Source organism: Fringilla coelebs (assembly GCF_963513975.1).
Source record: "Fringilla coelebs genome assembly, chromosome: 2".
Taxonomy (NCBI): Eukaryota; Metazoa; Chordata; class Aves; order Passeriformes; family Fringillidae; genus Fringilla; species Fringilla coelebs.
The window spans coordinates 20594896-20616940 of NC_140029.1; the positions used below are offsets into that span (position 1 = coordinate 20594896).

A 22045-nucleotide genomic window follows, 5' to 3' on the forward strand; every position below is an offset into this window, starting at 1 on the left:
ACAGAGAATATTTTAATTTTTAAAGACTTTACATCAGGCAAATATTCTGCTTATATATGACTAGATTCACAAGAGCAACGAAAATGTAGCACTCTGTCCTTCAGTTTGTGGACCTTTTTTCCTGCTTTCCTTCCAGGGAAAGGACGTACTTTTCTACTACAGTGCATTTTAAGTCTCCCATTAAAAGTTTGTCAGTTGTACTTATTAGCTGTATGTTTCAACACCCACTTGACAAGCAAGCAGTGACAATATACTGCCTTACAGTTGTGACATACTGTAGCATTTTAATTTTCTACTTTGTAGATTTAATCCATTGCAGCACATTCCGTCACCCACACTGTGCAGTAACAGTAGATATTTCACCAGCCAAGGGAGAATGAACACAAAGATATTTAGTAGAGACAAAAGCCCTACAGAAATGCCAGCAAGCTAAGGGGAAGGAATGCATGATAAATGAAGAATGCAACCACAGAGATAACTGGTAGGGGCAATGAGCTTTGTGCAGTTCCACTCAAAAGCTGAAAGCTGATTACTTCCGTACAACATACTGGGCAGAATAAGGCTACTCTTTTAAAGCAACTAACATGCTTTTGCTAAATAACAGACCATTGTCAGAGCTGCTATCCTGGGAAAGCAAAACTACTCTTACTGCAATCACCATTCTCTCGTTGGAAGGTTAGTTAGCCAGATTTTCTACACTTAATTAAGATCAAACACCAGCTCACTTCTGATGTTCAGAAATACTGCATTCCATGCAGAAACAAATGTTTGGCATTTTCAGCTGAGAAATGCTTTGCTACTAAAAAAAAAATTAACCCATAAAAACCCAACACCTCTTCACCCCCTCCGAAAAAACATCTTTTCCCTGTCATAAAGAAACAAGAAGAGAATTGTTCTGAAAAACACACAAAAGCTATGTCAGAAAGCTGAACTAAAAATATTTTAATACAATCTTCACAGCATCAGTGGCTCTGTTAAACTGAACAGTGTAACACTAAATTCCATCATTCTTGTTTCAGCAGCTCTAAGTTGCTAAATTATCACTGGACTATTAAGCACTAAGTTAGCCTGTGAGCAAACACAGGACACATTTTTGTTTTGTTCTTTTTCCCCCAATTATTTAACCTTTATTAGGTAATAGTCACTGGTATTTACACACAGTATGTACGACACAGACTTCCATTCAAGTTACAAATCCTGAAGATTTAGCTGTGTTTACCTAACTTGCTTGTACCAACTTAATTTTTTGAAGCCTGTATTGTGTCCAAATGTGGGTAAATTTTCCAAGAACAACAAAATGGTGTACTGCCTATAAACTTCCAATTCTTGCCAAGACATGTGACAGCATTACAGATGCCCCCAAAGAAAAAGTCACCATGATATAAAAAAAAAAAACAAAAAGAGGCAAAAGAATTTAACTTCTAATTCTTGTTCTGAGAGATGTAAAAAACTGGCAGAATAGAGCACCTTGAAAAGAAAAAGAAATCCTAATTTATACAAATTTTAAAACTATGGTTTTTGAAGTTAACGATATTGAATCTTTTACGCGTCAGTCAAATTAAGTAACAGAATATTCTACCAGAACAAATCAAAATAATTGTAAGTGCATTAATTTACTGACTTCAAGTAATCACCTGTACCCACACTATTGTCCTGAATATGTGGCAAATAGTTTGAAAACAATGAGGTTCAATGAGGACCCACTAAAATATTTAAGGAGATAAGTACTTTAAAAGTACTTTAAGTACTTTTAAAACTTCAATAAGCTAAATGAAAAAACACTGCAAGACTGGCCTCCACAAAGAAATACTTACAATAAACATTTAGACTGAAGGACTTAGTGAAGAATCAATCTATTTCAAGTAATACTAGTAACACTTTTTATCATTTTTATCAGACTTTTTTTCCAATTTGAACATTTATTTTTATGTACCCTTTTGTTCAGCTCTGAACATCTTCATTTATCTCACAGGAAGTTCAGCATTCTTTCTTCTTCATGGCTTCAGTGCACTGAACTTAAGACACAGGTATGCAAAGCTTTGGGTATCCTGACAGACCAGCCTGATTAGTTTAAGTTTAGACTGTTTATATCTAGGTTTGAGAAAGAGGGTGAAAAAATGTAAAATAGTTTAATTGAACTACTGTGATTTGGCATTTATACAAGCATCGAACAGGGCTGACATTTAGCTTTATCTCTGCAAACAAATATCATAATCTGATGATTAGGTCTTATCTGTGAACTACTCAATAGAGAGCAAATTAGTCTTCCCAAAGACATTTCAGCTAGGAGGCTGGGTCCAGTTCTACTTTGAAAACTTTAATCACAAAAGTAAATATAAAACACATTAGATTTATCTTTAATTACCTTTTCTTGGCCTCTTCATATTGCCAATTCAGCCTTACTTTGTCTACAAGTCTTGTTTTGTCATCAAACCCAAACTTGCAGAGTTGAAGAGCAAGGAGAGGAGGAAAAAGAAAGAAAAAAACAAGTTAAAAACAATCTCATCACAATAATGAAAGGAATATATTATTCTTCCTTACTGGACTCATTAAAAAAACCTCTATGCTTAAAGTAGTAACAGAATTTTTAAAATCAATTTTATGCCTTAAAATGCAAAACTAATTTATTGCTAAAAGCAGAGAAGACAAATAAGCCCTTTCAATAAATAATTAACATGGAAATCAAGGGTTAGCATATTGAATCATTTATAAATGGCCAAAGCTTTTCAACTTTATCCAATTCTACAAGACAAAGAGTGTTTTAATTGTAATATTCTGCTATTTTATGTATACTTTTATTAGAAGCAATTCAGATTACACTCGCTGTACTGCGATGTGTTACCCAGCACCTACAACATAAGTGCATTTAAACATAACTACAAAAAACCCCACCTGATCCTTGAAGCAGTTGTAGAACGTGCATTTATGTTGCAACTCCACTGTATCGTGTTGCTACAGCAATTTCTGTTTTAGGGCATTAGCACCTCCCTCCTCAGAAGTTTGTGTATGGTCTAATAGTTAAAACCCAAGCTCCTACACAAGAGCATTGTTGCACCTCCAGAGCTCTCCTCTGGCTGCTGCTTTTTCTGACCCCATCATCCCATGGGTAAAAACTCCCTCTCTTTTCTACTCACATGGCACTAACAATAGTTCTGTGAAAAGATTCAGGTAATTATGTATTTTTGTTTTCCTTACAGAAAGCCTTTACCTGATAAACATAATTTCCACAGTGTACTTGTCATAGATTGTGTACTGCAAATGGGAAAATGCTCCTGTGTTCCTTTTGGTCATTTGTTTCAGAATTCAATAATCCCATCCAGCACACATCTGAAAAATGACAGCCTGAAGACACCATCTACCTAACACCCTGAAAGACAGCCTAGCATCAGCTCAGTTTTCTCAAAAACAAGATTCCCTCTTCTGTAGGGACCTTCTGGAGACATCCAATCTGACAACCAGCCAGCAGTGAAGGAGGATTATAATAGATGAGAAACAGGATGGTAAAGCCAACAATGAGATGATTTCTAACTAAATGTAAACTAACATCTAAACTACCATACTAACAAACTACAAACAAGTTGCCTTCTTGCTTTGGTGTCAGTCATCCACAGAGGCATATGTTTTATTACTGACTAACAACTGCGTTGCCACAGTACTAGTGCAAGCTGAATTTTTACTTACTATTATTTGGAGTACACAATTTCATTCAGATAGAACAATTTCCAAGGAATGCCAGTATGTCCTCCTCAAATATCATATTTAAAGGCATATTTGAGCACAAAGGTATAATAGACTACATCGTAAGTTTTGTTGATTAAGAAAAATACTTTGAGACTAAAAAGTATTACTCCTGTCTTTGAGGAAAGGAGCAGAGATCTACTACACATCAATGTATATGAACAATGAATACAAGCATGATAAAAACAAGATATAAAAAATAAAGTTTAAAAAAATACACAACTATTACTACCACCACAATGCTAACATCTCAAGCAAAATCATGTCTCTGCTGCAACTTCAAACTGGCAAAAGAATTTTCTTCCTTCCTGCCTTATTACAAGTATCAGTAATTCAGAGCTGGGAACATGAAGAGAAGAGGTCCACGCTGTTACACCAAGATGAACCTGCAGTCACCAAAGTGGTAACACAAGAAGTGCTTCCCTGGGCTGGCTGAGTTCAGGAGCTGACTTTATCTGCCACTGCCCACGGGCACGCCCCTGCATCCTTCTGCCACGCTCACGCAGCAGAACTCCCAAGCCCATTGCTTGCACGCAGTGGAAACAACAAGCAAATACAACTCCCTTACCACCAGTAATGCTTTGGATTTTTCCTTCTGCACCAGCCAACCTCTCCAATTAAAAGAGTAAATAACACTGTATCGCTGTAGTTCAAAAGCAGCTAATTTTGTACTGCAAACGTTTCACATAGGAACACTCACATACCTCTCCAGTGATGTCAGTCTGAGAACAAGCATCACAGTGTTGTTGAGGTAAACAGGAGTCACTGAGTGAACTAGAATTGTGCTGGAGATCCTGCAGGGAATCTGTAATACAACAGCTATTCCTGAATCCATCTGTTAATTTGGCCAGGCTCTAAAGGAGAAGACATATTTAGAAAGATTAGAAAAAATTGTTTTTATAGTACTTTTTAATAACAGAAAAAAAATTCAATTATTTAAAGAGACTGGTAGCTCTGTCTATACAGAGCTACTTACAGAAAGCAAAATTCATTGTTGTGTTACCAGCATGCAAAAGGTTTGCTTTGGAATAAACCTCTCCTTTTAAAAGAGCCATGTAACAGTAAGCAGACTTTATATTATTTGTTTTAGATCTGTGAATATTTTATCTTCTGTATGGCTTGCAGCTCTTTAAATCTAGCAGCTGTCAACTTCACATTAGCTGATAGGGAAGACAAATGTGATTCACCTGCCCTTTTGCCATCTTCTGCACAGGTTACATTCCTTAGTCACTACTGCTATCTCATCCAACTTGATGAATACCTTGTATTGATGGCACTTTTATGACAGCTGATATCATCCCTGTGCTCTCCTAGCCAGGGTTCACATAGTTAAGAGATACTTTACACTTTGGGTTAAGCAAGGGACATCGCTGAAATGTCTAGACAATGACACAAACTGTCAGAGTAAAGCAGAAACATCAGTCTTTGAGGGGAAAGGGGAATATGACAGAATCACACAAAATAACAAAAATAACTATTTTGACAATATAAGCTTGGCTGACAGGCTCTCGAAAAACCTTTAAAACAACAAAATTGTTAGTATCACTTTTACTTTCTCATTGTGCATTCTCTCTTGCTCAAAAATTAATGTAGTATTAGTTACAAAATCACCAGCTGTCATTTATGACAGAGATCCTATGCATTACACATCACACAAAAATGAAAAACATTCTGTCCTCTCATCCATCCTTCACAGGGAAAAGGACAATATAAAAATGTGAGGGGAAAATGACCAAATCAGAAATGTGAAGATCTGTAGTAATCTACAAATCATAACACAATCAAAAAATTTGGTTCAAAAAATACACATAAGAAACTTACTAAAACTGCTTACTCTAGCGTCTGAATTACAGTCAGGGACATTGCATTGGGAAAAGGGCGGTCGTCAGGAATTTCAGTGGCTCTGACTTCCAGTGATTTGCAACAAGCGAAGTTACTGTCCATAACCAATTGTCAGGAGATTTCTCAGTCTTCTAGTTTAAAAAGAGTAACACAGCAATGCTGCTTTTTCTTACATCAAATTCAATTAGTAGAGTCCAGCAACTGTTTGCTACTGACAAGAAAAGCAAGACCATGCTGAAGATGAAGGCATCTGGTTTCAGAGCCTAGGAAGCATCCAGGATTATGGAAATATAGCAGGCCTGAAACTAACCAGAAAATGCAGCTTTTTCTGATGGCCTCCATTTCCATCATACGTGGTCCATTCCCTTTGCTCTCGTATACCAGCCCCTCCCCCTGGCCAGCCTCCACCAGAAATGAAAAAGAGGGATAACACCCAGCCTGGTACAGGATGAGTGAGCAAGTGGGCTCCCCAGCCACAGGAGTGGGGCCCTGTGTTCCTCCCTGACAGCCCTTTAAATCACACACTGTTTCCCTCCTATTAGGGAATGGCACATGGTACATCCCACGTATGGGACAGCTTGTGCTGCTCCCTCTTCAGTCTCTGTCTGCTCTCTACAGGTCTGAGAGGGGCTGGGATTTCACAAGCAGCATTGGCAAGGAGAGAGGTCAGCACAGAGCAATGCCAGATGTGCTGGCAGTAGAACAAGGCTACCACCACTTGCCTCCAGAAGCTTAACTTGTCTTGGGTCCACCAAAAAGGCCAATTCTTCTGCCACCTCCCAGCTGAACTGAGTCATTTTAGTATGAAGGATAAAATATATTTTCTTCTCAGCCTGAAAACTGCAATTTCAATTTACATTGCCAAGATAACCCTAGCCAGTGTCCCTTTATCCTTGTGAAAGGAACTGCTTGACAACATGGGAAAAAAACCCACAACTTTTACTTTATGAAAACTGTAGACTCCTGTCTAACTCTCGTCTTCAAAACTCACTGGAAATCATCCAGTCCTGTCAAGACTCCTGCTGTATGGAGAATCAAGAGGGATCTCTAATGGATTTGTAACATAGAAATAATAACTTCAGATCATGGCCTCTTCCCAGAAAAGCATAGCCAGTTGTCTCAACAAAAACTCAGGATTCAGAAAGCCTGAGGTTTCTCCTAATAAGTTACGTTCCATCTGCCATCTTTGGCTAACACATATTATGTTACAGGTATGTGCAATACCACAGATCCTGATGCCAGAACTGAAATCTAAATTTTCCCTGTATTTCAACTACTTTATGAAGTCCTGGTATGCTCCTGATGCCCTCAAGCATTCTCCCTGGCAGGTAATGAAGGGCTACTTGGCTGCTGGCCAGGCCTCCTATCCAGACACAGTTGCTGAATCCTGGCCCCTACTTAAAAATGAGAAAGCATTTGACAGGTGGCCATCACCAAGCAGCATCACCTTAACTTACATCTACATGCACAGATGACAGTGCCCTAGGGCAGGCATAAATGCATTAAGTCCTTCTAGCTGGATGAGTGAAAACAGGCACCAACAACCCTAACATGGAAAATTACAACCGGAGTTAGCACATTTTTAGATAGAAACAATTTATAATTTTTATTATAAACAGTAGGAGTAATTTCCTCCCCAGCTACAGAGAGGAATCCATCTTTCATCTTGAGTTTAAGGATTGTTTATGGCAATCCCACAGAAACTGCCAAATAAGCCTCCTGTTAATGTGAAGTTCTAGGCACACTAGCCCAGACTTACCCAAAAAGGGAGAAATGAGCACTGTCATGTCACCATTATCTGTTGCCATCTGATTTGGGAGCACTCTGCACAATTTCAGTGCACTTCCTATCTAACCTATTTAGCCAATTTATCTGGTAACAAAGTGAAAAGAAAAAAGAAGAAATAAAAACCCTACAAAAACCAAAGTCCACTGCTCTCCAAAGATGACATTTTAAAATCATACACACACTGAGCAGAAACAAAATTAAGAAAGAGCTGGGGAAGGAGAAATAAACATGCTGCTTTCAGGAACCTAACCATATACCTTTATTATTCAAACTTATATAAGAAGTCTGCCCGCTTTTTCTGAGCAGTAGCAATGCGTACTTTGCTTTATTTGTAATCACAGCATCCAATTTAAATCTGACCACCCCCCACCCACACAACTGAACCAATTATCATACTTCTACAACAGCTACAATTTTCCAAGCACCTACACAAGACTGAGTCACTTCTACTATGTTTTGGTCTGTTGCTTACACTGGCCAGATCTAAATTAAAAAGTACTAAGTCTTTTTCCTTTCTCTGAAATAAATACCCACATTTTTTACACTTTACTTCTAAATCATCTATTAACAAATTTCAAAATAAAAAAGATGTCCTAAGAAAGGTTTTCTGAACAACAGCAGCTTTAAAATGTAGTGCTTTCAAGGACAATACAACTCCAATATTAATAGGAAAATAAAAATTGAATTCTGAACCTATTAGGGAAACATTTAAAATAGACTTGTACTCATTTGACAAAGCTAACTAAATCTATGACAATAATATTCAAATAGTTATTAAAAGGCATAGCACAGATTACTTTGGTGACACCAAAAGTAACTTTTTTTAGTCAAAATTTAAAAAGAGCTGGATATTTTGCAGAGCAGAGTAGGCTGGCAAAAATACACCATTTTTACAACTATAGACCTTGTAAATGTTGGCATTTACTTCTGTATAGCCATCATAACAAAACATGAAAAAATGTTTTGCATGCTACACTTGTGTGGAACAACTGCTTTCTACATTCTCCTGGACTGCACATACTCTAATGTTGGAATATTGGATTCCACCACAAAAGATTGTCATTAATTTAAAAAAGATACTTCCTAGACTTATATTTCCTGTATATCACAAAACCATGAAGAAGGATGAAACACTTTCATTTTTGATTTTGTTTTGTGCAACAACGACGTTCTGGTCCTGCCAGCACTGCCCAATCCTTGATCCTAGAGTTCTAACTCCTGCAACACTATTTAAAGAAACTGCAAGCACATTTAAAGTTGGTTTACCAAATACGATTTTCAAAGCATCTCAATGTTTACAGCTGGATTTACTGCAACTGAGGACTGAAAATATAAGGAAAAGAGGTAAAAAAAATCTACTGGAGAAGTAAAAACAAGGCCAGTAGTTACACTGCTCCAAGATCTCACATATAAAATGTGTGTTATTGCATCCATGAAGAACTGTCTTTCTAATCAGTTCTTGCTAGCTAGGCACATGGAAGACTGAGAATCACTTTAAAACTTGGCCAGCCCAAAATTACAAGTACGCTAAAAGCTGCCAAGGCAGAAACTTTTCATAGTGACTTCTGTGTTCTGTCTACTTGAACAAGGATCTGTGGTCCATCAGATGATCTTTGTGTAATGCACTGGAGACTTAATAATTGCATAACTATGGAAATTCATTATATGTAGATTATAAATTTCCCATATCATTTAACAACTGAAAAGAAAAAAAAAAAAACCTGAAAAACACTACTGCAGAGAAAACTGAAAGAAAATGTTTGCATGGCAATGGTAATTTAGTATGGTCCCACTAGTTTAGGTAACAAAGATGCCTTCTTCCAAACAAATGCTTGAAGCCTGGGTGGAGAGAAGTGTCCTTATCACCTCTCTGTATATGCAGCATATTTAGGCAGGTCTGGAGTGAAGTCCCTTGGCAGCAGATGATCATGGTTCTTTGATCAAGCTCCTATCGCATTAATAACATACACGCAACTGAGAGCTCGAGGCAGGGCACAGAATCCATTCAGAAGTTTCACTACTCAGGTTTCTATCTCCCCTCAATCCTCATGCTCTAATTCATCAATTCCATGCTTGCATATACATTGTATTTATTCATACTATTTGAAGGTTTTGTGAGAACATTTTGAAACTAACAAGAGCCTTGATATACTCGCAAACTTGAGAGTTTGGGGCAAAAAGTGTGACAGTGACAGAGATCCAGTGTGGGGAAATACATATATAGGGAAAAACATAGTTGACACAAGGATAAGCATTTTAGCACATGAACTTTCAATCCTATTTCATTATAGGTAATACAAAGAGACATAAAATAAAATTAAAACTACCACAAATCAAAAAGGCTTTTTCTTAATACCATGTAATTACTACATAGCAACTATCAATATAGCAACAATAGAAAGCTATATTCAATGAAACACTGAGATAAATGAAACTTAAGACAAAAATATGAAATGCATATAAAGTCCTGTATTTGCAGTATAGACAATGAGTACTCATCTTTTTTGAACTGCTTGCTATTGGTAATTATCAAACAGAAAAATCAATTTAGGCCATCCCACTTTCTTATTTAAACTTGGTAAACCCAATGCAATCCCAAGCAAGAAAACAGAGGTAGGTTACCACTATTTAGCAGCATATTTTTTACCTGCATAAGGTCCTGCCTTTCTTTTTCACCGGTGCATATAGCTTTCTTTATGGTTCGAAGTTCACTCATTATAGCTTGTGCTTCATCCAGTCTGTAATTTGTATGAGCATTTGACATCTTACGATCAATTCTGTTGAAAATATAAAGACAAATTTAGGAATTTTCACATAATTAGAAAGCACATGGACTTTTTAAGACCTCTTGTTTATTCTTGTACCATTCATTTCCAGGAATAAAATGATACTCTACTTGGAATTAACACAGCGCTCAGTGCCAAGACCACTCTAAAGACAAAGCAAAGCAATTATCTACCCAGGTTCTGCAGAAGCAGCAGATTTCCTGGGTTTAATATCCTAATGCAGAGCTTACTTATGAGTAATGTCTGTGGGTGATTTCATGCACCAAAAGCAAAATGAACCTAAAACTAACCTAGATAGCTATAACTCAAAAGGTTGAGCAGTCTGGCTGTCATATTTTTCATGCAGCATCACATATTGTAGTATCTCTTCCAAGGCTTCTACTTCATCCTGCTTTAGAAGTTTCTAAAAAACACATTTCATTTTTTCAGGAAGAAATTTTTAATGCCTAAAATTTTATTGCAAATGCTATCCTGCCATTATAGGCATCTTTGTCTATCTTTTCCATAAGATATCTATAAGACATTATCATTCCGCACTGAAAAACATGATATGGGAACATCCCAGAAGATTTTACACCTTTAAGCAAGAAACAGGAGCACAAGTTATGACAGAAGACTGAAGTACTGAATACTAATGTTTCCATCTTGACATATTAACATTCACTGGCTGAGTTTTCAACCTTTTTTCCACCATTTCACAATAGTAAAGGACAACATATCAGGATACAGAAGACTAGTCCAGTGTATCATCTTGATAATTTGCTTTGATCAATAGATAAAGAACAAGACAAGAGACTATAGTGAACTTATCAGAAGAACTATTTGGTCTTGGATTTACAACAAATGGCTATGGAGTTTTAACCAGTTATTTACAGCAAGTATAGAAAAGAATGTAAAGTTCCTGTTAAAATATGGAAAACTAAATTTTCCTGTTAATCTAGCATGAAAAGAATGTATATAGAGAAAATGTGGTAAGTGTAAAGGACTTTAGGCCAATGATAAGAACAAATAGCTTCAGGAAAAGCTATGTCAGGTTAACAGAATTAAAGATAAAAACACACATCATTCCTGACAAAGGACATCAATCTACAAAAAGATGCAATAGGAGAGGATATGCTATACATGCAGAGGAAGCATACCCAAACTCTATTAAAAATATTGAGACTAACTAACAAGTTTCAAGATACCTATTACATTAAACTAAGAGTGTCAACAAGAGTCTCTCAGCCTGTTCTGCCAGTTAAAATACAAGCAGTGCAATTCCCCTTACATCTGATTACTTGTTTTAAAATAAAACTGTAAAATGAAAAATCAAAAGGAGTAAATGAAAATCCTGTGGTTTTATTGTGTAGCTTACAATATTTAGGGAAAAAACAGGTTGATTGATACAGTTTTAATTTGTTTGGTTTTTTTCTGACAGTTACTCTTTTGGAGATGACACAAAATAAGTCCGAATTTCAAGATTTTTCTTTGAACACAAATTTCCCCAAGTTACATAAGAAAACATATAATATTTTATGAATAGTGGTTCAAGAACAAGAAAGGACTTAAATGTCATGTGTATAAAAGCTGGGGGTTTGTTCGTTTTTGTTTTCAAAATGTTTCTTTGAGTCGTCACTAATTTTTAGTTAAAATCATGAGCAGATAAAACCAGGATAAAACAGATAATCCAACTCACTAAAAGCCACGTATAAAAGATAGCACATTTTTATATGAAGGTAACTGTAAAGTTAAGAACTATATTCAAATATTAGACATGAAAATGCCTTCTACACAACTGCTCATTATACTGTTTGCCAGGACTAAGGTGGCATTTCAGGAAAAGGAAATTATTTAATTTCAACCAGATTTCTGTCCAGTTATCCACATATTCATGTTCCTGGACGCCACTTTGGAGCCCAGCTTATGAATTGGTATTTGTTTAAGGAAAGAATTGGAGAAGTTCCTACTGCCAAAAATATTTAGGCTTAAATCAGTATTGCTGGCAACCCAAACTGACTAAAGTAGCTAACAAAATTACCTGTTATTTATTGTCTATTAATTATTTTCCTTTTTTCATAAAGATCTATTTCTGAAATCTATAGAGTTAACAGGAGTTTCCCATTTTATTAATGGAAAATAGCATGCTAAAAATATAGATCAGACCTTTGTATGCATAGCAAGAACATTCAACTAACACGCAAGACTGTAAAGATATGAAGATGTTTCTAGTATACACAGACTATTAATGTTTGGTCATTGTTTCAGTCCTATGGGGCAGATTCCATGTTCCTCCATTTTCCTCCACCAAAGCACAGGCCTGTACTTCAGCAAAAATCTAATTTTAAAGTTTTTGTCAGACCTCCTAACCTCTAAATTAGTCTGTAGCTACAAATTGTTTAGCCAGTCCTAATTTCTTGTCACTCCCAACTTCTCGCAGCATTCACTCTGCTCTCCTGGCCAACTGGCCAAGTTTTCATTTCCTTTGTTGCTAAACGCCTTCTTCCTCCAAAATTCCTGCTGGGGAGCAGTAGGGTCACTGAAAACACAGGGGAGAAGGAACTGCTCCTCCTTCTCAGTCCCTGTTGCCAGGCCAGAGGAAGGAATTTGCTCCTGAAAAGGCATATATTTAACCCTGTAAGTTTCGACTGGGACAGGATCAGACGCACCTTGGGGCAAAGGTGGTGGAGGCCAAGATGCACCATCCTGCAGGGTGGGGATCTTTGCAGGCTTTAAACAATGAGCTCTACAAAGTCTCCACTGGGCAAACACAAACCCATATCCAAAGGTTTATCACACACAACATTGCCAAATTTAGATGAAACTGTAGAAAGTACAGTCCTGATATAAAGTTGCAGCTCTATGAATATTGGAATTCTGACAGTATTGAAGTTGTAGAGGTATTGAAATCCCCCTCAATCATGTCTCCACTCATAAAACCCCACTTCTATAGTCATTTTGTGGTTTTGTTTTCTTTTCATTCTCCTCAAAGATGGTTAAGCCATTTTACTAAAATTAAAAAGAACAGAAAACAAAACACAGTCCAAGGCAGACACTGTACATGGAAAATGTCAATGTAAGAGATTTGCATTTAACAAAGGCATTTGAATCAGACGGCAACATAAAATGATGGAAATACTGAGTAACCCAACCGTCCTCTCCATAAAAACTGTCTCTTCTCTGAGAGCTATACCAAGCAAGGCTGCAGAGAGTCACCTGGCAGCAAGTTCCAATATCTGCACATGATGCCATTTTGGTAACAGTTTCAAAGCAAACATTCAGCCAGAAGTAAAGCCCCAAGTTTGATGGCTCCTAATGTTGTTCTTGGCTTACACTTGAAATAAAGTGATGTACATGCCTTTAAAAAACCTGAACAGGATGCATGCCATTTGCAGTTTGGCAGTTACTTGAAGATTTGACTTTGCACAAGAAGGAAGAAGAATGACGCAGACCAAAACTTCAGAAAATGTAACAGAAGTGGGAAATGTCTGAAATGCAATAAACTTTTAAGGGGAAAGGGAAGCGGGGTAGGGGGGGAACAGAGCAAAAAAACTCAGCATTTTTGTTTTAAAGAAGGAGCAATGAAATTCTTTTCAGACAATATACTTACTTTGAGGATATGGAAAAACTAAACTACTTCAGCCTTGGTACTTGACTTGAGTGACCCTTCTCTCCCAACAAATACAGGAGGTAGGGGAGAGATTGCACAGGGACAGGCTTGAGCACTGTTAGGCTTTCAGGCTAGTTTGTCTACTGACTACGCAAGGAGACGAGAGAAGATCCTCTCTTCAGCTGTTAGTTTAAGTACTCTCCAAATTGGCTCACTTCCTCCTAGAAGCAAAATACTCCTAAAAAAACCACATGTATCTCACCAGAAGGGCAAATAAAAAAAACACCTAAAAGCTTGAAACAAAAACAAAACCACAAGTCTCTTTCACAAGTGAAGAAGTCACTGCAGAGAGCAGAGCACAGCTCCAGGTAACTCACAGGCAAAGGGTTGTCCCCAGCTCCAGCAAACACAAGTGCCACCCAGTGCATCAATGGGACAGAGGGTGACCACAGCAACAGCAGCAATTAGCAGCACTGAAGCCCTGAGTTGTCATGCCTGAACTTCTAAACTACATGCCTGGAGTGACCACTGACTAATCAGATATGCTTTAAAATAATTCCTCTCTTGAATGTCTCTCCTATAACCCCATCCTGGAACATGGGCAACTTGACTTGGGCTATAATCCAAGACTAACATTTGTATTCTTAATCATTTGCAGACTCTATTTTTCAAAAAGTTGCACTACTTTACTGGACTATCTTAAATGAATTACACTAATTAAAACAATCTTGAGTTTCAAATGGTCTTCAAATACTTTCATCATCCTAGTTAAGTGGTTAGTCCTTTTACAAAATAATTGAACCTATACCCTTAAAATAACTCCATAACCAAGAGAAGGAAAACAAAAAAGCAGAAATGGAATAGCAATTCTTACTCCAAGAAAATATTATTAAGAATCATAAGAGAAAATTGGTTTTGTTCTGTTACTGTTTAGATATCTACACCACCATACCGATATGCTGACTATATTTAAAATATTACTTAGTATATTGAAACTGCAACTACTTTGAGTGCTTTATTCTACTAATTTTCAGTTAATATCATACATGATCTATTCCCCCAACTACCTCTAAATCCTTCAATAAAAATACATTTATTAATAATTTGATACATTGTATCTGCCAATTAAGAATTTTGGTATTTTGGTTGAAAACATTTCTCCTATGAAACTCTCTAAATGCACTATAAAGCAAAACAGCCTTGTTTTAAAAAACAAAATTTTGCTATTAAAAACCAAATCAAACATACCAAAAATATTAAGTGCATTGGTTATTCCTTCTTTTTTAAAAGTTAAATCTGAGAATCTTCCTTTAATTTGTTTTGTTATCATAGTACCAATCAAAATTGGAAAATAACTGCTCCAGGATCTCTGGAATTTCATCAGAACTCCTGAAGTGAAAGCCCATGCTTTGTAGCACCAACACAATAAATCCAAAGCTCCAAAATATTTCTGCAGCTGCTGCACTTATGTTGCAAAACCCATTAAACATGCAACAGTTACAACATTTTCCAGAAGCTCCTGCATTAGGCAGTTTGTTCGCATGCATGCTGTAAAAAAGGCCAAGGTATCTAAACGCACAGCCACATATCCAAGGCAGATCCAAGTGCTGTTCAAGCTCTTGGTCTAGCCATTGGCCTTGCTGAAGGAATCTGGAAGCCACAACCACCTGTGTTTACCTGCCATCTTTTGCATGGCCTGGCAACCTCTCTCCCTATCCCACTGGGCATCCCGTGTATGAGCTATGTGTGCAGGTGACTAAGCACGCACAGATGGAAGTCACGCAGTTCCCTTCCCATCAGATGGCCTGCAGGAAGAGTGGCAGGGAGAGGGTCACCACAACATTTCACAACCCTTGACACCACTGTGCACACAGTAAACAACAGGGCTGCCTAATTGCCCTGGGAGCAGCGGCAAATTGCCCTGAGCTTCCTTTCCTTACTGGGAGGAGACAAGGAGTCACTTTTACATGCAGACATCTTGCACACATGCAACACGATCCAAGGTCTCACAGACCACTAAATTTACAGTAAAAGCACAAGTCAGCCATACAGTGCAGAATGAGATGGCCTGACCATCAGGTAACAGGGAGAAGCAGCGTTGTGGTGTACAGAATTCCCTCTAGGAAAAGCTCTGTGCCCAGCCAGAAAGCCTTGGTACATACTGCCATGGGGAAACTACTCAACATCATGGTGCTTTGGGCTGTGCTCTAGGAAGTAAGTATCTCCAGAAAGTATTTGGGAAATATTTTTAAAAATCTAATTCCGGTTTGGCAATATCTTGAGGAAAAGTTAAAGAACATGGCCTATAAAGCTATTCTTGCATGTTGACCTACAAAATCACAACTCCAACCAATTGTTTAACTCTTCTACCCTTTCACATTGTTCTCACCCTGAATCACTATCACAGCAGAAAGTCTGAAGCAAAGCCTTTAACATTTTATTTTTGACAACACTTTTCTTTGAAATTCATTTGAAGACAATTAAAAAATAAACCCAAACCCCAAAAAAAGATCCTCCCACAAACTCTTAACTTACTCTTGCAGAGTTTCCACTCCTTTTTCTTTATATTGCAACTCCTGCTTCATCTGTGCCAATTCTCGTTTCAGCCTAGAAAGCTGAATAATACAAAATAATTAAAAGTAAAAATAAGTAACAGTAACTTCCACAATAAAAATAATTGGTTTTTAAATATAAAATCTTAAGCTACTTTAAAGAACTGGAAGTGATAATTTCTCTCCTCTTTTTATGCTTTAAAATTGTGCATTAAAACAACAGAAGACTTTCTTAAATATCATAAGGCCCAATCAAAAAGCAGTCAAAACATTCGAAGTATTAATTTCCTCATCTATTCTATAAGGTTTCTTTCTCCAATAGCTTATGCTAACAGCTAGCAAGTTTCAACCCATATAAATTTTCTTCTCCCTTTGTAACAAAGACAACTCTCAAGTGTCTTCAATTCTTTAATCAACTTTAAAAGAGACGAAACATTCATTGCTGTTAATTTTTCAATCCAGAAAAACGAAATTACTGCCACCAGAACTGGTCTCTCTCCCAGAAATGGTAGCCCGGCTTTCCACAGTTATTTTCATTTTATCCTGCCCTCTCAACCCCCTTTGTCAATTATCTTGGTCGAACTAATGAGCAGAAATCCAAAGTGACATCACAAAGATGTCTCCAAAAACCTGTTCTTGTGGTTTTATGGAAACAGTTACCTGAATAGGTTGTGCAGACCATGGAAGAGCCAAGCATGATCTGCAGAGAAAGAGCTTCTTGCCCTCCAAAGCTGACAGATAACTGAAGGCAACATGGAGAGGAGAATGCAAGAGACAGCAGACAAATGAGGGGAACAGGGATGTTTCAGTATGTGGAAGTGATGCTAAGACTGAACTGCGAGCCCAAAGCGGGGCAGGGATGGAAGGAAAAAAAGCTCTCTCTTCTGAAGCTACCAAACTCAGGATATTTGCTGGAATTTACCTAGAGCGCTCTTGATTTTCACATGCACATCAGTAAATGACAAAATCATTACAAAACAGATTTTTTAAAACAGAGAATTAAAAAATTAATTTTTTCTTCAGCTCTATTCCAAGAGCATGGGGCTTTGCATCAGTACCAGGATGCAGACCAGGACTGTCAGAGTCCATCCAGCATGGCTCTCTCCCTTTCATCAAAATTCATAGCATGACCCCCTAAGCACTATATCCTCACCAGCTCCTTTAACACTCACCAAAAGTAAAATGAGAAAATGCATCACTAATATCCTGTACACAAAAAGTTTATAATGCCTATTTCATTCTATTTCCTGAAGCAACTCGATGACTATGCACACAGTCACTTGAACATAATAGCCTATGTATCCTTGGTCATTTTCTTTAAGGAGGAAGAGAGGAAAATAGTCATAAGTGAAAACTTTCTTTATTTTCTTCAAATATGACTTAAATAAATAAGGCTTGTTTTCTTGTTTAGAATACGCTGACATTTAGAGTATGTAAAACAAGCAAACACTAGTCAGCATGTAATAAATATATACAGATAGAATAAATGCCTTTGAAGGGTGGTGAACAGGATTTATTTTCAGAGGCACTCATGTGAAAAGCGGTCACTATAACAAAAACAGAACACTATCCTGCAAGGATAAGTGTTTTTTAAAATACTTATTTACCAAAACCATGACTTTAGTTGTTTTTTTTTTTATTACATAAATAAGGAACATTTTTGTTACAGAATTGCCTATCATTGTCAGAATACTTGAACTTCCCTCTCCTCATAAAAGACCTCTGGTCAATCAGCTGAAAAATTCTATGTGGCCAATAGGTCTACTGAATTGTGAAGAGATTTCCAAATAAGTGGCTAAACCTGCAGCCCAGCAGAACCTCACTGAAAATGAGTAAATGGTATGAAGACAGTGGGTTTGAACTGAAAGAATCTGGCTGCAGAGCATTTACTACTTGTGGCATTTTGTAGAGAGAAAGCAATTTCTGAAAGCCTGGCTGAGCTTGCCTCTGACATTTGTGACAAAAATGTTTTGCATTTGTAGCATGGAAAAAGCATTACTTCTCAAGTCACCAAAATGCAGTTAATACAGAGCTGTTTTAGCAGAGCAACGGGTTAGAACAAAAAAGCACTTTTCAATACCGTTCAATAAATGCATGCAATGTTCAGTGTAAATGCTAAAGTAAAAGAAAAACAGACCCTTCCTCCCTCCCTTCCCCATGCCTAATTCATATTTTTACAAAATGAAAAAAGATTACTCACTCTGTCACGACGGCTGGCTATTTCTGCTTTAATCTGATATGGGTCATACTTGGTATTAGCTGAAAATCCAGAGAATGCTAAACAGATGGAAAACAGTATTTTACTTTTTTCCCCCCTTCTTCGATACAATTGTTAAGATGTGGCACTATTTGATAAACCATTTCATTGATTCTTTTTCTTACAAGTCACTAGGTTCTAAAATTGTCCTCTGCTGAAGTACAACTGAAGATTTCCGTTTGGCCCACCTGAAACTTTCTTTTCATCCCAAACACCACCAAAAATTGCATATAGCAGCACCACGTACTTCCTAAAAGCAATTAGCTTCTGTAATAGGATGATGGAATCCACTGAAGCAAGCAATTTGTGAAATATTAATAATTACTAGTTACTTCCTAGGTACACTGAATTAACAGTATGATAGGGACTAAAGTTAAAAAAAAATTATTGTCAGAACAAAATTATATCAGCTAGGGAGAGAAGCTGCCTTCTAAAGCAACAGTGAAGGGAACTGAAATACAAACCAACCCTGGCAAGTGAGCTCTTAACACAGAGTGTCTACAGTCAGGCAACAATTTCAAGCTGTGGCATTACAAGGTAAAGCCTACACAGATGAACTAAAGGTTCTAGAGGATAGATGGGGCAAGAGCAACCATGATTTATGGAGCAAACCATTCAAGGCAACACTGGCCCACTGAAAAATGCCTGGTATGTGAATGGATAGGGTTGTGCTGTCAGACCTTCCATCCTTTTGCAGAGCTGAAGGCTGCTGCACTGAAACCCACATCGGTGTCTGGGGCTGCACTGGGCCTTTCAACTCTTTAAAGAATATTGCAATGCCAAGGTCATGTCGTGCGTGCAGGAACTTGCCAAAATGAGTAGTCATGTCTGGACTAATTCTCTAAATCCAGGATTTTCTATGGATTTTTTTTTTAAACAGTGCTGATCACAACTGAGTCACAAAACTGCTGCACGGGCACCTCCCTGCCAACCCACAACCACTGAGCTCACCTCCCACACATAAGCACACGACACTGAGTCAATGGCAGCACCCACAAGCAAAGTGGAGAAAAACAATATCTGAACTTTGAGTTCTTTAAATGCAACAACTTGAAACAAGTGATGGTAGAGGCAAAGATATTGGCTATATAAGCACCCAACTTTGGTAATGTAATTGCACTCATATTAGAAGTCTAATATTTCTGTACAATAAAAGGAGAGACAAGCATCCCACAGTGAAGTGGAGGACTCAAATTAGGAAAAACAAGTGGAGAAGGAGTTTTTGGGAATCTTGAGTTGACAGCATGATTAATCCCAAAAAGGATATTTAAAAAAAATTTTTAAATCGTCTGAGTAATCAGCCCATCCCATTTTCTCAAGACCAATGCATATGACCTTAAACCAATACAAAATATATTAACACATCTGTAGAAAATTAAAATATTTTTCCACCTCAAAACAAGCAAATGTTTTGAGTAATTCTCTTATAGATTCTCATTATCAACTCCAGATATACCTACAAAACCCTGAACTATCAGAAGACTGAGAAACATAAGTAAACTGGCATAGCATTTGCTTTCATTACAGATAACCCCAAATTTTGTCATTTTCAGTCATATTTTATTGCTGTTTCAAATAACTTGTTTATCTAAGAGCTTCAAAAATATGAAAAAGGTTATCTTTTTCTAGTATATTTTAATCTTCAACAGAACTTTCTTTCTGTATATTCACCTGAAGTAATTCAACAAAATATCCCAGAGAACTATTACAAATTTTAAAAAATAAAACAAAAAGCCCAAGGTCCTAGAAAGGTTTTCAAATAAATGTCAATTTAGGTTTTATAATCTCAAAAAATACTGATGACACTACCTTTTACTCTACTCCAAGTCTTTAAGTAGTTGGTAAACACACTTTACACAATTGTTTCTTTTTAAAAAATTCTTTCTTAATAGGAAAATATCTTGCTACTTCTTCTGAAACTTGAACATGAGAGAGGGAAATAAGACTAGTCACAACTGTTCAGTTATGTTACAAACTGAATAACAGAATGCATATATATAAACTAAACAAAAAGATGAGAATCCCAGTTCAATAGTAACAGAGTACTTGGTCCAAACCATCTGGGACACCTCAGTTCTAGAAAACATCTTTTATTCAGGATTTTGGCACATGTATGAATTCCCTTGGATTAATAAATACAACTGAATCAGTAGCTAAACACTTCTATCCAGACACCTGCTGTAAACCCCCTTCCACAGTCAGATTTCCTGAACATTTTCAGAAAAGGCTAAAGCAGAGCTTCCCATTCTTCTTAAATCATTGGCATTTAACAGCAAACCTGCAGTTAAAACAATGACTGTACAGCCACTGAAAAACTCGAATTGAAAAAAAAAAAAAAAAAAAAAACAACAGTAAAACTCCACTAATTTCCATATGGCTGTTGGGTATATCCACTTCTTAGAACTAGTCTGGCTGACTCTTTGACAATGACATCTGCACCAACCAACAGCCATGACAGTGGGGCAACATCTTCAGAATTCAGAAAAAGCGTATTATCTACTCCAAGCTACCAGAGACTTCATTCTGAAGACTGAAAAGGGCAGGAAATTAAAGCTCTCTATCACTAACATCAGTATCACAGGCTGGCACTCAAGAATGAGGTGAACTAATGAAATACTGTCTCCTAGTTCATGGTCAGAGGTACTCTTGAACAAAACAGCTTGTCCCTAACTCTTATGGATCCAGGGAAGGCTTCCCCTAAACTGACAGCTCTCTCCTATGTTGAGTGGAAAATAATCTTTGAGTTTAGGAGTGCAGGTAGGCAGCTGATCCAGCAACATTCAGCCCTTGTTGCCTGGCAGGAAGCATCACTGTTTGTGGCTCCAAGATGGGCAGAAATACCAGCTGGAATATTTGCCTGTTTAAAGTTACGTCTCTTTTTAATGCTAACATTTATGCCTATTAAATCTCTGTTGTAATAGTTGTAACAGGAATTGGAAGACATTGAACTGCAGAGTCAAAGGACAGCACCTCACTGCTGTAGTCAGGACCTTCATTCAGAGAAGAATCAGGTGATGGAAATACTTCACACTATTTCTTACACCACATCTTGTGAGAGCAGGTGGGTAATATCAAGAAAAGATAGTAAACTCACAGCTGGCATAGGAACGGCTGTCATCCTCACACATTTTGTGCAATTGCTGATATTCCTCTTGGGCTAGTTCAAAACGCTGCTGCTTTATTTGGTAAATCTCTTTCTTGGCATTGAGTGCCTCCTGGGCAACTATTAAATATTCCTTCAGCATGCGTTCTTGCTCCCTTCTCCATTGTTCCCTTGGATCCTCAATTTGTGTGAGCTCTAAGGAGAGAAAAGTAAAAGCATTAAAATAAAATGACACTTTGTGCCACCAAGTCCAAGTTATTTTTGTTAATGTCCATTCTCAACCTGCACACCTGACACTACAGAACTAAATCACTCCAGCTGGGAGAGGAGAAGGAAGGATGCAGAGTGAAAGAACAGGAAAGGCTTCTCAAATATAAAAGGCATTTAAAT

The 22045-nt window shown here is 37.3% G+C and overlaps 1 protein-coding gene across 3 annotated transcripts in view; it reads right to left on the bottom strand.

Moving 5' to 3' along the window:
* WWC3 (WWC family member 3) overlaps positions 1 to 22045 on the bottom strand; it is a 100591-nt gene that overhangs the window by 35392 nt on the left and 43154 nt on the right. For all 3 annotated transcript variants that reach the window (XM_084227184.1, XM_084227183.1, XM_084227182.1), the window contains exons 3-8: positions 21647 to 21850; positions 18496 to 18572; positions 16279 to 16358; positions 10016 to 10145; positions 4443 to 4592; positions 2366 to 2439 (exon numbers count right to left, since the gene is read on the bottom strand). In XM_084227184.1, coding sequence (XP_084083310.1) covers positions 2366 to 2439; positions 4443 to 4592; positions 10016 to 10145; positions 16279 to 16358; positions 18496 to 18572; positions 21647 to 21850 — 715 coding nt within the window. The remainder of the gene's footprint in view (positions 1 to 2365; positions 2440 to 4442; positions 4593 to 10015; positions 10146 to 16278; positions 16359 to 18495; positions 18573 to 21646; positions 21851 to 22045) is intronic.